Genomic DNA, 15,332 nt, shown 5'->3' on the forward strand with positions numbered 1-15,332 from the left:
CTTTCTTTCTTTTTTTTTTTTTTTTTTAGCAGTTATTATGTATCAGAGACTGTGCTTGGTTTATGAGATTTAATCCTTAGGACAACCCTATGAGGTTGGTACTATTATCTCTACAGGTTAGGACATTTAGGCTTCAATAAGCGACTGCCTTTTCCTGAGTCTTCTGTGCATACATTCCTATTAGTTAAACGCCTAAGCAAGTGCTAAATGGATTAACAAAGCTCTTTTTAAACCGACTGGGCTGAAACTCCACGCGCGTGAGGTTCCCACTCTCTGCCACTAGGTGACGTCACGACCAGCCCACCCCTACGTCCCTTGCCGAGAGCCACGGCTGACCTTTTGCTACCTCCGTGTTGTCCGCCAATCAGTTTCGGGTGTGCGCGCGGCGTCCCGCGCTGCAGCCCGAGCGGCCTCACGGTTTCCTGCCGTCCTCCCGGACTGCCGCCTGCACCAGGCTCCGACTTTCCTTTCCGGCCACCCGAGTTCTCGCGATACTGGCCGCTTGCTGCCCCGCCCACCGCCTTGCGCCTGCGCAGATCTTCAGATAGCAGAAGGTCGCGCCTGGAGAAAGTGGAGGCTTGGCTTCTCGTGGCCGCGGCGCCGTTGCTACCTCTCGGAAGCTCCCCTCGGCCGCTTGCCGAGACACCCGGCCGCCAAGATGCCTCGAATTATGATTAAAGGGGGCGTGTGGAGGAATACCGAGGTGAGTCCCCCTTTCCCGCCGTCCGCTGCCCTTCGCCCCCGCCGGCAGCGTGTGCGCAGGCGCGTGGAGGTCGCGGAGGCGCGGAGACCTTGCAGGGTCTGCGTGGGGGCGGCGCCGGGCGGACCCTCCGCGCCTTTCCCGGTCCCCGACCCTGTGTTGTCTGAGCACCTCCAGGACAGGGACTGTGACTTAACCACCTGGGTACCTGCCAGGCACTTGCTAGGCTCCCAGTGAACATCCGTTGAGTAGAGGATGGACCCCCCGGCCCCCCACCACGGAACTCAGTCTGGAGGGGGCGGTAGGACCTCAGCGAGAGTTGGTCTTCTGGGGGGCACCGTGCCTTTTTTTGATGTTCAAACATAAAGAAGTGCCGTGGCCACAACTTTGTTTCTGTTTTGACTTCCGTGCAGAGGGGAAGCGGCTCGAATGCCGGGTTTGAAGAGCCCGTTTGTCCCTCTCGTTATCTGTTATCCAGGCGTAACTTTGCCAGTCCTCCCGACAGACCCCAGGCGTGTCTCGTCCTGTCGTTCCTCAGCCTGGAAAGAAGGCAGATGGGATAAACTGATGACAGTAGTTTCGTTGCTTCCAGAAATGTGGATCGTGTCCGTGGTGCGCCCGTAGAGCAGCGGTTCTCAACCTGTGGGTCGCGACCCCTTTGGCGGTCGAACGACCCTTTCACAGGGGTCGCCTAAGACCATCCTGCATATCAGATATTTACATTATGATTCATCACAGTAGCAACATTACAGTTATGAAGTAGCAACAAAAATAATATTATGGTGGGGTCACAACTTGAGGAACTGTATTTAAAGGGCCAGAAGGTTGAGAACCACTGCCGTAGAGGGAGAGGAAAAGAGAAAGGAGATGTCAGTGCAGTTCGTGTTCAGAGTGCACGAAATTTGCCCGTTTCTGGAGCACATCGTATCTTTTCATGAGCTGTGTATTTATACATCTTGTGCTTTCTTTAAATAATCCTCCTCCTGCTTGGCCTCTTTCCGACCATCCTTCAAGATCCAGTTCAGAAACTCTTCTTGGAATTTTTGCCCATTTTCCTGTAAAAAAAAATTAGTTCTACCCCGAGAGTTCCCTTCGCCCCTCTTTCATCCGTTTGTTATAGCTTGCTTTGACCTTTTGCAGGCATCACATCCTGCTCTGTGATGCTGGGCAAGCTTCTTAACCTCTCAGAACCTCAGTTTTCTCGTTTTTCTAATGATAATCATTAGTATTCTTTCAGTAAGTGCTGGTTGCTATTGCTTTCCCCCAGCAGACAGCATTGCAAGAGGACCGGATCTTGGTTTCCCTAGAACCTAGGACAGGAACCAACATGATAGTAGGTTGCTTAGTAAAATGTGGAATGAATCTAGTAGATAGAAAACTGCTAAACCGGTGGGCAAAAGTAGGCTTACAGTTGTGAGCACACAAAACAGTTTATTCTTGTATTGTTATGTATTAATTATTGTACTACTTACTTGTATTACCACTTTGTATATCTATTTTTGCTCATGCCTGTATATACTAAGTTGAAGGAGTGTTTAAGTATAGCAGTACTGCAACAAAGTTACAAGTAAAGTCAGCCACCAGACAACCTTGCCTCACAGCTTGCGCAGAGGGCACCAGGCTGTTTAAATTGGAGAAGAGATGACTTCTGGGGGACAGATGTACAAAATCTCTTAGCAGCAGGATTCCTCTGCAGTGGCCGGAGCTCTGAAGTCTTTTGAAGTCTGATGATGGGAAGGTGCGGTGGGATGGAGCAGCTCATGTGTGAGGTGTATAGCTCAAGTGGAAAAAATCCTAAAAGCAAAATGCCCAAGTGCATTAATCTATGGCTTTTATTACCTTTGGTGTCTATGGCTTATCTTGCTGGGCTCCCTTGAGATTGGTGAATTCCATATAAGAATGGGTACCCTGGTGAAATAATATCTAGAGGCTGGAGGGAGAGCCAACTGGTGAGGTGGGAGAGAAATAATTCTCAAGTTACACCTGGGTGTGTATTCAGAGTGGGGGTTATGGGACTGGAGAGAAAATGATATTCATAAACTGGAGGCAGGAAGCCTGGATTGGATAATGGAGTTACTAGAGTCTTAGGGCTGGGCTTGTCCTATTGGATTCTCTTTTGCTAAGCACACAAGACCTGGTGTCGGTAGGTGTTCAGGAAATGTCTTTTGACGGAATAAATGTGTGAATGAACTGTACTCTTTTGAGGAGAATGACATATTGGAGAATATTTTTTTGTTAGTCTCTATCAAAAGTAGGGTTTCTCAGTTTGGGCTGTATCTATCCCAATTTATTATGGGGTGGGGTGGGGTTCTGTGTAAGGGAGGGTAGACAGCCCTTCTAAGAGGTGTCTTCTTAATTTCTTGCATTTGGCTGATTCTGGCTTTCTGTTTATTATGATAGTAAATGAGGACTTTGTACCTTTTTAAAAAATCTAGGACAGTGATTTTCAATTTTCATCTCATGGTACTACTAAGATTCTGAAGCACACCAAAAATTATATTATTTTTTGCCAATTTGACACACACACAAAAAGTATAATTTTGATTCATTCACCCCAGACAGCTATTGTTATGCTGGCTGTTGTCATTTTTTTATTTGGCAATCTAAGGGAAAAGAGGTCAGTCCCTCTGACTAAATAGGTATTGCATGTTTTAAAAATTCTTGTGGCACACTGGTTGAAAATCACTGATCTAGGAGGTATGTGTGTGTCTTTCTTTTTCTTTCCAGAAACCCTGTTAGAGTTCATTTAAATTTTGTCTTTTCTCACTTGGAATTTTGTGATTGATTATACTGTTTTTCTTTGACAATTTTTTTTAGGATGAAATTCTTAAAGCAGCGGTAATGAAATATGGGAAAAACCAGTGGTCTAGGATTGCCTCACTGCTGCATAGAAAATCAGCAAAGCAATGCAAAGCCAGATGGTATGTATCAGTTAGTGAATGGAAAACAGAAAACAACTTTAATTATTTGAGGAAAATGTCAGTTCTTTGACCCTTACCAAAGAAAGAAGGCGTGATGTAACAGAAAGGATGAAGTGGGAGATGGTAATTTATTTTTTTAATTATATTTTTATTGATTTCAGGAAGGGAGAGGGAGAGAGAGATAGAAACATCAATGATGAGAGAGAATCATTGACTGGCTGCCTCCTGCATGCCCCTTATTGGGGATCAAGTCCGAAACCCAGACATGTGCCCTTGACCGGAATCGAACCCGGGACCCTCAGTCTGCAGTCTGACACCCTATCCACTGAGTCAAACCAGCTAGGGCGAGATGGGAATTTAGATTTAAGACTTAACTGTCACTTGGTTTCTATGAACTTAGGCAAGGCATTTTTCTATCCTCTCTATTCTGTCCTGTTTTATCCCATTTGGGGATAATAATACTTGGCTCTAACTGGTGGAGATATGAGGCCCAAGTGAGTTAATGTGTTTGAGAGTGCTTTGTGAAGCATAAAATAAATCTGCTTTTAGGTAAAGATGGACTCCAGCTTTTAAGTGGATTGTGCTCCAAAAGTTTAAAAGTTGGTTAGAACTTTCTTCCCCAAAGAAATGAATGATAAATAATGGTTAACTTCTAGACTGGCTCACAATAGTTGAGTTTCCTCATATTACAGTTGAAATTTTGTATGTTTGCTACCCCAAAATGTAGCAAAACCCATCATACACCTGTGGTATCCCCTTTTAAGTCACAAGGTAGTGGACACATTAAACTTTTTACATGTGTCCTTGGCATGGATGATCTGGCCCCAGCCTGACCTATGTTGTACTAGGATCATATTTTAAATTGTACAAGAAGGACCTAATTTCCTAGGCATCTGAGTAGGGGAAAGGCTCATAATGTAGGGATTGGACCTCAAAGAGGAAGATGGTCCTCAGCCTGAACAAGTGGTTCTGATTTCTGCTTCTCTTAGTGGCGCTAAGTCCCTGCCTGATGTTTGGTAAGGGTTATATCTTACTTGCTAGCCTCTCATCCAGCTAAATAAACTGGATGGAAAAGGTGGGTTGGGTGGGTTGGGAAAGACAGATAATGACAATAGTTCACTTAAATTTAAAAACACCAAACAAAAGCAGTGACTATTCTGTTGTAAAAAAACAGCTTTTATAATTGAAGGACGAGAGTTACCTTCTGTTTTCAGACACTAGAAGTCAGTATATCTAGTATGTAAATAGCATATTCATGCTAGGTGACTGATTAATCTATAAAATTGTATATTTTTAATAGGTATGAGTGGCTCGATCCAAGCATTAAGAAAACAGAATGGTCCAGAGAAGAAGAGGAAAAACTCTTACACTTGGCCAAGTTGATGCCAACTCAGTGGAGAACCATCGCTCCAATCATTGGAAGAACAGCTGCCCAGTGCTTGGAACACTATGAATTTCTTCTGTAAGTGGATCTCCAAAAGCAGTATTAAAATGTGTGTGTATATCTTCTGAATGAGTCTGAATAAAATTTTAGCATTTTCTGTCTTTAAGCATTTAGTTACAGATTTGAGTAAAGATAAAGGAACTAAAGCTATTGGATGGTATACTCCAAATCTCATATGGTTGATCAAAGTGTTATTTACTCTGTTATATCCTTTTTAAAGGAATAATTTAAAAATATACAAACCATACATGTTCATCATAGAAAACCTAGGGAAAAAGTAGTAAAACAAAAATCACTCATAATCACTGCTGAGAGTTAACCATTGCAACATTTTATTTCATCACTAATAGTGTGTGTGTGTTTCTTGTATAACTGTACTGCATTTGTGATTAAGGGACTGCTTGGATTCTATATTATAGTGAATGGAAACACTGAAATTAGAGGTAATTTTAATACCATTTCTTTCAGGTGAAGCAATAGCAGGAATGCTTTATTTTGTTAATGCCCATTCATTGGGGTTATCTTTTTTTTGATTGAATGTATTGGGGTGACATTGGTTGATAAAATTACATAGGTTTCAGGGGTATAATTCTACAACACATCATCTGTATATTATATTGTATGTTCACCACCCCAAGTGAAATCTCCTTCTATCACCATTTATCCTCCCTTTACCCTTTACTCCTCCCCCCAACACCTTTCTCCCTGGTAATCATCATACTTTTGTCTGTCTATGAAGATGTTTTTGTTTTGTTTGTTTGTTTTTGCTTAATCTCTTCACTGTTTTCACTCAGCCCCTCTATCCTCTCCCTTTTGACAGCTGTCAGTCTGTTCTCTGTATCTATGAGTCTGTTTCTATTTTGTTTGTTAGTTTAATTTGTTCATTAGATTCTACATGTAAGTGAAGTCATATGGTACTTGTCTTTCTCTGACTGGTTTATTTCGCTTAGCATAATACTCTCCAGCCCATCTATGCTGTCCCTTTGGGTTTTTGAAAGAAAATAGTTCCAACGCTAGGAAATTTGGTATTTCTAAGACTAAATGGTGTGGTAGAATTACTGACTCATCTGGACTCTTTTCTAGGGATAAAGCGGCCCAAAGAGACAACGAAGAGGAAACAACAGATGATCCACGAAAACTTAAACCTGGAGAAATAGATCCAAATCCAGAAACAAAACCAGCACGGCCTGATCCAATTGATATGGACGAGGGTAAGTGTATGCTTGTGAGGAATTTATTTCTTTGGTAACCTACACACTTCTCAGGTTTCTTTTTAACTCTTTTAATTCCTTCCTAAACACCTCTGACTTTTTAGAATTCTACTTCAATCTGATGTTATTCTGTCTCATCTTAAATGTGTCCAGTCTTCAGTTATAGAGTATTTATACTCTATAATTTTTGGACAATGTCCCTTTATCTCCTCATTTTTCAATTCATTTAATAAGGTAAGCAATGTAATACTACTGGACACATTGCCTGGAGGCTAGAGGTAAGCCCTTGAGATCCTGTATTCTTATACCCATTCTGTGGAGAGAGCCAAGAAGTCAGGATATGGGCTCCAGTCCTACTAACTACTTCTTTGACTTTAGGCAGGTAACTTAATCTGCGGATAAGCACTACCACAAGACTGTGATGGAGATTTAGGATGACTCCTTGAGACATTGAATCCAGAATCAGAGGAACTGGATTTTAGACCTATGTCTGCCATTTATTAGCTGTTTGACATTAGGCAAGTCATATAATATCTTTGAACTTTAATTCTATTTCCTGCCAGATGGAGAATAATATCTATCTTACAGGATTGTTTTGAAGTATTCAATGAATATTGAGTTTTTAAATTTGTTTGAGGGTAGTGGTTCCCAAAGGCTTACAATGGCTGGTCTGGCTGCATTATTGTTACATGGGGAACTTTTAAAAATATAGGTACTAGAACCTCCCCTGGAGATAACCGAGTCAGTAATTTCAGGGTGGAGGGGTGACCCTGGAATCTGAGATTTTTCAAAGTTCCCTTATGAGTTCATTGGACAGCCTTGAATAGGAACTGGCCTAAGGCATCAGTAATGAGGAGAGAAATACGTCTGAGGAAAAAAAGGTGTATCTAGTGAAGATGATCAGTTCCTTTATAATTAAACTATAGGCCCGGTGCACGAATTCGTGCACCAGTGGGGTCCCTTGGCCTAGCCTATGGGATCGGGCCGAAACAAGCTCTCCGAGGGACCCCACCAGTGCATGATTGGGGCCAGGGAAGGACATGGGAGGTTGGCCAGCCGGGGAGGGACCGCGGGAGGGCTCCAGGGCGTGTCCAGCCCATCTCCCTCAGTCCCAACCAGCTGGACCCCAGCAGCCAGGTAACCTACCAGTCAGAGCATCTGCCCCCTGGTGGTCAGTGTACATCATAGTGACCAGTCAACTGCTCCTAGGTGGTCAGTGCCTGTCATAGCGAGCGGTTGAGCGGCCTTAGCATATCATTACCATATTACTCTTTGATTGGTTGAATGGGTGACTGGACACTTAGCATATTAGGCTTTTATTATATAGAATAGTAGTTCTGCAATATTTCACAATTTGTGCTTTGCCAGTTAGTAGATGATAATGAAGGATATAATTATAGCCACTTTTTAATGAAAAGTTGCTAGATGCTTTTTCTAATTTCATTTTACTTAGCTCTTCTCAAAATACCTGTTATGTAGGAGTTGTTGTATTTATTTATAGGAGATGATTTTTCTCATCTTAAGCACTAGAGTATGTCTCTCACATACCTTGCTTCTGTTGGAGAAGAACTTAGTTTTTCTTCTCTTTATTTTTGTAGATGAACTTGAGATGCTTTCTGAAGCTAGAGCCCGCCTGGCTAATACCCAGGGAAAGAAGGCCAAGAGGAAAGCAAGAGAGAAACAGTTGGAAGAAGCAAGGTATGGTTGTTTCCATTCATAGTTGAACAATTAGTCTGTGCAGCCTTAGTCTGATAAAACTGCATGATTTATCCAACCCTGTTGATGAATAATAATTAGAATTGTTCAATTCTAGTTTTGGTAATATTCTTTATTGCTTTGGAAATGTCTTACTTTTCCCCCTAATCATTTCAGAATATAGAAAAAAAGACAGATTAAAAGTTTTTTTTTGTAAGATATGGCAGAAGTAATGCCCAGGTAGTCTACTCAGCATGTTGGATTTTTCTGTTAGCACAGGAGTGCTTCTTTGTTGTAGCCATCTTGGGGTCAGATGGCTAGAGGACACACAGGCTATATGACTTTTGCATGATTGCCAGTTAGTTCCTCTCCTTGATTAGTTTTGGGCAGGCACTGATTTAAAACAGGAAACTTTACTGAACTTAGAGGGAGTTAATGATCCTTAAACCATATTTTAGACTTTCACAGAAATTTTTATTTAAAAAGTAAGTTTAGTGTTGCCCTCTATTCAAGATTTTCTCCACTTTCCCCTTCCTTTTTCCTTTTGATGAGAGCCATGATTGACATAATTCGTAATAGCCCAGAAGTGGATAAAGGGAAGACCTGAACTGTATAATGCTTATTAGCTTTTGGAGTTTAGGCATTGTAATAACTTCCCTAGCATACACAGCTGCCTTTTATGGTCCCCAAACCAGGAAGTGCTTCCTCACCTAATGACTAGCATTGTGTTGATGGTTTTCCCAGTAATGGCTTTGTAGTGCCAGATCCTGGGATGGAGGATTATTTCATGCTTGAGGATGCTTGTTGGCATAGCTGGCCAGTCACTAGCCCAGAATAGTTACGTATGATGGGAGAATGACTGGGCTGGGACAGGAAGCAAAAACCAAGAGAAGGTGCTAAAATTTCTGCCCAGTCTCAGCCACCTTTCTGTACATTTGTTAGGATTAAATAATTTGAGTAAGGTTGAAAAAAATTACTTTTCCATTTTTGTCTATGGTTGGTTGGGAAACGTTTTTTGAGCCTTTTAACCATGTGGATTGGGCTCAGGATGTGGCAAGTGCATATATGAAAAATCTCCAAGTATGGCTGACATTGCTTGCTTTAATGAAAAATTTCCAGCTTGAGCTTGGCCTGCATGGCTCGATGGTTGAGTGTTGACCTATGAACTAGGAAGTAACCGTTTGATTCCTGGTCAGGGCACATGCCAGGTTGCAGGGTTGAAACCTGCAAGAGATAGCCGATCTATGATTCTCTCTCATCATTGATGTTTCTATCTCTCCCTCTCCCTTCCTGAAATCAATAAAAATATAAAAATTTTCAGCTTTAAGTTTACCCTACACCTTCTTGTAGATTTTCTTGGATGGTCTACACATCTTTATAATTTATTTTGCATGTACTAGTATATCAGAGATTTTCAACCTTTTTCATCTCATGGCACACATAAGCTAATTATTAAAATTTTGCAACATACCAAAAAATATATTTTTTGTTGACCTGAGCAAAAAAATAGGTATAATTTTGATTCATTCACACCAGATGTCTGTTATTGTGTTGGCTGGTGTCATTTTTTAAATTTGACAATCTAAGGCAGCGGTTCTCAACCTGTGGGTCGCGACCCCTTTGGCAGTCGAACGACCCTTTCACAATGGTCGCCTAAGACCATCCTGCATATCAGATATTTACATTACAATTCATAACAGTAGCAACATTACAGTTATGAAGTAGCAACGAAAATAATTTTATGGTTGGGTCACAACATGAGGAACTGTATTTAAAGGGCCAGAAGGTTGAGAACCACTGATTTAAGGGAAAAGAGGTCAGTGCCCCTGACTAAGTAGTCAGGTAACACATATTCTAAAAATTCTTGTAGCACACTGGCTGAAAATCGCTGGACTAGAATGGCCTGTATGCAAAATGCAGTGCAGGACTATTTAAATGCTAAATTACTTATCTGTTTTATAGCTTAAAGCTTTTTATTGATTACAAAAATAACATTTTCCCTTCAGTACTGTTCTATTTTCTTTTTGGGCATGGTTGATATAATGCTATAGAGCTTGGCTATATTCATTTAATATTATATTGCAGAGGTGTTCTAATGTCATTTGAAGTCTTTATTTCCTTTATTTAAAGCAGGGGTGGGAGCGTCTGGTCTGTGGGCCATATAAGGCCCGCAAAATCATTTGGTCTGGCCCTACTAAGGCATTAGGGGTGAGTTAATAAAATGTTTGACCAAATATAGCAGACTAATTTTAAGGTGATGATTTTTTATGGCCCGTGAATGATGTTATAAATGTCCAAATGGCCCTTGGCAGAAGAGAAAAGGTTACCCACCCCTGATTTAAAGAATGAAGTTATTTTAACTTTTGAAATGTGTCCTTTGAAACCTTTTTCTTTTTTTTTATTATATAGGATTTTATTGGGGTGACATTAGTCTACATGAACATATAGGTTACATGTGTGGGTTACTAAAATCTTTTTTAATATACATGTATATTTATGTGTATGTACACACAAAATAACATATAAGATTAGATCAAACTATGTATAGTGTTTTTTTTTAAAAAATTGATTCTTAGAAAGAGAGGAAGGGAGAAGGATTGGGAGAAACATCTTATCCGCTGCCTCTTGCATGCCCCCTACTAGGGGTTCAGCCGGCAACCTTTCCATGCCTGTCAACACCCAACCAACTGAGCCACATGGTCAGGGCCTATGTATATTGTTTTGATGAGAAGTCAGCTGTTAATTTTATTAAGCTTCACTTGTAAGTGTTGAGTCATTTCTCTCTCTTGCTGCTTTCAAGATTTTCTCCTTGTCTTTGGCTTATAGCATTTTTAAAATATGTTTCTGTTTGTGGATTTCTTTGTTATGTTTATCTTAGAGTTTTGAACTTTATGGATGTGTAGGTTAATGGTTTTCAGTAAAATTGGGAAATTTTCGTTCATTACTTCTTGAAGTATTTTGCTCCCTTTATTCCTCTCATCTTTTGCTACTCCTTTTGTGTATATATTGGTGCACTTAATGGTGTCCCACATTTCTGTGAGGCACTGTTCATATTTCTTCATTCTTTTTTTCTGTTCTGCAGATTGCATAATCTTTAAGTTTGCTAATTCTTTTGTCAGTTTGAATCTACTGTTGAACCCTTCTATTGAAGTTTTCATTCCAGCTTTATACTTTTCAACTCCAGAATTTTCATGTGGTTCTTTTTTTTTTTTAATCCTCACATGAGGATATTTTTTTCCATTGCTTTCTAGAGAGTGGAAGGGAGGGAGGAGAGGGGGAGAGAGAGAGAGAAACATGGATGTGAGAGAGAGACATCAATTGGTTGCCTCTCATACGTGCCCTGACCAGAGCTGGGGAACTTGGGACTGAGGTATGTGAGGTATGTGTGGTATGTGTTCCCTTGACCGGGAATCGAACAGTGCATGGGCCGATACCCTAATTACTGAACAACACTGGCCAAGGCTTCTCTTTACTTCTTTAATCATTGTTTCCTTTTGTTCTTGGACAATATTTATAATGGCTCCTTTGAAGTCTGTCTGTTAAATACAACATCTGGTAGCTCTCACAGACATTTTTTGCTTATTTACTGATGTATGGGTTATGCTTTCCTGTTTCTTTGCCTATCTCGTAACTTTTTGTTGAGAACTGTAGAACTTAGAGGATATATTATAGTAATCTTGGTACTGGTGTTCCTCACACCTTGTTATTGTTATTGCTTGTTTACTTGTTTGGTGACTGTCTATTTAGTACAGTCTGTTCTTCCCTTCCTTCATCTCAGAAATGTGAAGCCTCCGATCTTACTCCTCTTGGGTATGCCCACAGTCACCCTGGGGTAACATGGCTTTGACAGGACTTTATTTGACACCTTTTTTCCTGGGTACACCCAACTCTAAAATTACTAGCTGATTGCTTTATTCTTTTCAACAGTGTTTTGGGGCATAAATTACTTCACAGACTGATCCAATCAAATTTGGGCTCCTTTGAAGGGATAGTTTCTGGGTTTGATATTTGTTGTGACCCCAGGGGGCCTTCTCCCACCTGTCTCTCTGTTTCTCTCTGGCAAACTAGTGGGCGTACTGTTTAGTCTATATAGTCAATAACAGTTTCTTCCCAGTTACTTCACCCCAACTTTCACTGTTTTTGAGTACTCATAGGCTTAACCCCTCCATGCTGTGTGGAGTGATTTGGAGTTTCTGTTTTACTACTGCACTCTGATGTGCTTGTCTGAGTGACATCCTTAATTTAGGAGCTGAGTGCTTGGTGAGGCGGTGAAGCACTCCAGCTTTCCTCAGCCTGCCTCTCCCAGCATGGAACGCTCATCCCACAGTCTGGGCTAGTGTTCTCGGAAGCAATGTGTCTGGGCAGAAGAAGGAAGCCAGGACTTCTCAGCTGCTCTGGACGGGACTAGCCTCAGCAGTAGGTGTCTGGAGGCAGGATGAGAAATGCTGCTCCTGGATTAAAAGCCCTCCTACTGGGAGCTGGAGAAGAGACCCAAGAAGCCTGTGTTCTTGGCTGCACCAGTGGAGTTTCCATCTCCCTGAGCTGGGAGGAAGGAAGAGAAGGAGTCTCACTTTTCTTACCAAGTTTTAGTAGGTTTTCTTGAATAAATGTTTCTTCATTTGCTGTATCCCCTTAGGATCCTTTGCAGAGACTTAAAATTATTTAAAATAAATTTTTTAAAACTAATTTTTGTCTGTTCTGCTAGAGTGGGTCTACAGAGCCTCTTCAAGCTGGAAGTTGCTCCTATACTTGATTCCCCCCCCCCTTAATATTGTGAATAACTTTCTCACCATTAAATCATTAAAATTATGGAATCATAAGAAAGTACACATAAAATAAAAAATTAAATAAAATTGCAACTTCCAGTGATAATCACTGTTAATATTTTGGTGGGCATCCTTCACATCTCCCCACACATATATTCATTAATAGATACACATATACTTTTACATGTTGCTCTGTAACATGTAAACTTTGAAAGTTTTTACATGCAGTGTGTCTTGGGCATCTTTCCATGTCAAAATAGATTTAAAGACTTTTTAAAGGTTATATGGATGGCTGTATAATATCCTATCTTATAGTTGTGTATAAATTCACTTAATTAGTTTCTTACTGTTGGATGTTTAGATTATGCTAGTAATCTGCCATTAGAAATAGTGCTTAAAGGACAGTTTTATAGCTAAGTCCTTGTTCATGCTCTTATTTCCTTAGGCTAAGGTTGGGTTAAAAAAATGTGAAACACATTAGTGTTTTAATGTATATTTCTAAATTCTCTTTGGGGAAAGCTACACCAGTTTACTTTCTTAACTGCCAGTGTGGGAGAGTGTCTGCTTTTTAGCACCATTGCCATTAAAATAAGACAAAAAGCTGAATGCTAGTAATTAGAAACACAGAAATAGTACTTGTTAATTTAATTCGTGACTTTAAAAATATTATTTAAGTAGACCTTTAGTCATTTCAGCAATTTGTATTTTTTTTTTCCTTAGTGAACTGTTTATTTCCTATTGTTTATTTCAGTTGGGTTGCATAAATTCTTTATATCTAACCATTCCTAATAATTACAAATATTTTCTCTATTATTTGCTTTTTAATTTTGCTTTATGATTTTTTAAAAATAATGCTACAGCCCTAGCCGGTTTGGCTTAGTGGATAGAGCGTCAGCCTGTGGACTGAAGGGTCCCAGGTTCAATTCCGGCCAAGGGCACATGCCCGGATTGCGGGCTCGATCACCCCCAGTAGGGGGCGTGCAGGAGGCAGTCAATCAGTGATTCTCTCTCATCATTGATGTTTCTATCTCCTTATCTCTCTCCCTTCCTCTCTGAAATAAAAAAAAGAAATTTCAAATTACAGTTAAAAAAATGCATAAAAAATATAGTGCTACAGAGATAAAATTTAAATTTTAAAGCCTTTGTTCTTTTCCTTTGTCTTTTATTTATATTGGGTGAGTACATTCCCACCCAGAGATAAGATACATATTTATTTGTACATAGTTTCTTCTGATTTTAATTTTGCTTTTGTGTGTGTGTACTTTAAATTGAAACTGAACTTTATTTTGGGGAATGGAATGAGGTGAGGATTTTATTTCTTTCTCAAATAACCAATTAGTTTTCTTAACACTATTGGATAATCCATCCCTTACCTATGGCATATGATTTTTAAGGTGGTCTTGTGTTCTTTTTCTTCAGACGTCTTGCTGCACTCCAAAAGAGAAGAGAACTTCGAGCAGCTGGCATAGAAATTCAGAAGAAGAGAAAAAAGAAGAGAGGAGTTGATTATAATGCTGAAATCCCATTTGAAAAAAAGCCTGCTCTTGGTTTCTATGATACTTCAGAGGAAAACTACCAGGCTCTTGATGCAGATTTCAGGAAGTTAAGACAACAGGATCTTGATGGCGAGCTAAGATCGTAAGTGCCTTTCTGGTTTTGAAAATGGAAAGGTACAGTAGGAATTTTATGGAGGACCAGGTATTATCCTTGTCAGAGTCAGATTTTTATTATTTAGCACAATGTAGCCTATGTATGCTTTTATTTATTTAATGGGCTCACCTTTCTGAGAAAAATCAGTCCTGTGTTTGGCATAGAATGCTCTTTGGAGCTCTTGAAATGTCAGCACTGCTCTTAGTGAACTGTCTACTCACTGAGTTGCAATCTTAATTTAAGATTTATGTACTTTTGTAAATAGTTTAGTTGTTTTACTAATAGCCTGAAGGAATCTGTCAATATCTGGTTTATTTTGTTTTTTTGTCTTGCATTCTACAAATTTGTACTTAGTGGGGATAAGTAGGTATATTTATAAAATGTTTGAGGGTGCAGAGGGTTTTGCCTATTTCAAGGGATTTTTAGAGTTTCTTTAATTCTTATATTGAAAATTGTGGGGAGAATCATTTATGATTGTCAAAGATTTTTAGTTTTTCATTTCCTGATTGACATATTATTTCTATTGCATGAATTATTACTAAACAACTGACATTAGCCACTGTAAAACAGGGTTTTCTTGGATATACTTCATTATATTTATTTCTTAAATTAGGTAGCTTCGACAAATAAAGGGCTTAAAGATGAAAACATTTGAAAGGAATAGACTAGATGGGGAAGAGGATGGCACACAGTAGGGAGGAGGCATTCCTGGGCTTCAAAAGTCTGCTTGAGCCCTGACCGGTTTGGCTCAGTGGATGGAGCGTTGGCCTGCGGACTGAAGGGTCCCAGGTTCGATTCCAGTCAAGGGCATGTACGTTGGTTGCGGGCACATCCCCAGTACTGGGTGTGCAGGAGGCAGCTGATCGATGTCTTTCTCTCATTGATGTTTCTGGCTCTCTATCCCTCTCCCTTCCTCTCTGTAAAAAATCAATAAAATATATTAAA

At 40.1% G+C, this 15,332-nt stretch overlaps 1 protein-coding gene across 4 annotated transcripts in view; it reads left to right on the plus strand.

The window, feature by feature from the left end:
- Positions 1-544: 544 nt before the first annotated feature.
- CDC5L (cell division cycle 5 like) overlaps positions 545-15,332 on the plus strand; it is a 48,805-nt gene continuing 34,017 nt past the window's right edge. For 2 of the 4 annotated variants that reach the window (XM_023762300.1, XM_023762299.1), the window contains exons 1-6: positions 551-703; positions 3,518-3,621; positions 4,922-5,083; positions 6,149-6,276; positions 7,875-7,974; positions 14,157-14,375. In XM_023762300.1, the coding sequence (XP_023618068.1) occupies positions 659-703; positions 3,518-3,621; positions 4,922-5,083; positions 6,149-6,276; positions 7,875-7,974; positions 14,157-14,375 (758 nt within the window). In that variant the 5' untranslated portion in view covers positions 551-658. The other 2 variants (XM_006098579.3, XM_023762301.1) reach the window with 2 other exon arrangements.

The sequence above is a fragment of the Myotis lucifugus genome, unplaced genomic scaffold (genome assembly GCF_000147115.1).
Source record: "Myotis lucifugus unplaced genomic scaffold, Myoluc2.0 scaffold_241, whole genome shotgun sequence".
Classification (NCBI taxonomy): Eukaryota; Metazoa; Chordata; class Mammalia; order Chiroptera; family Vespertilionidae; genus Myotis; species Myotis lucifugus.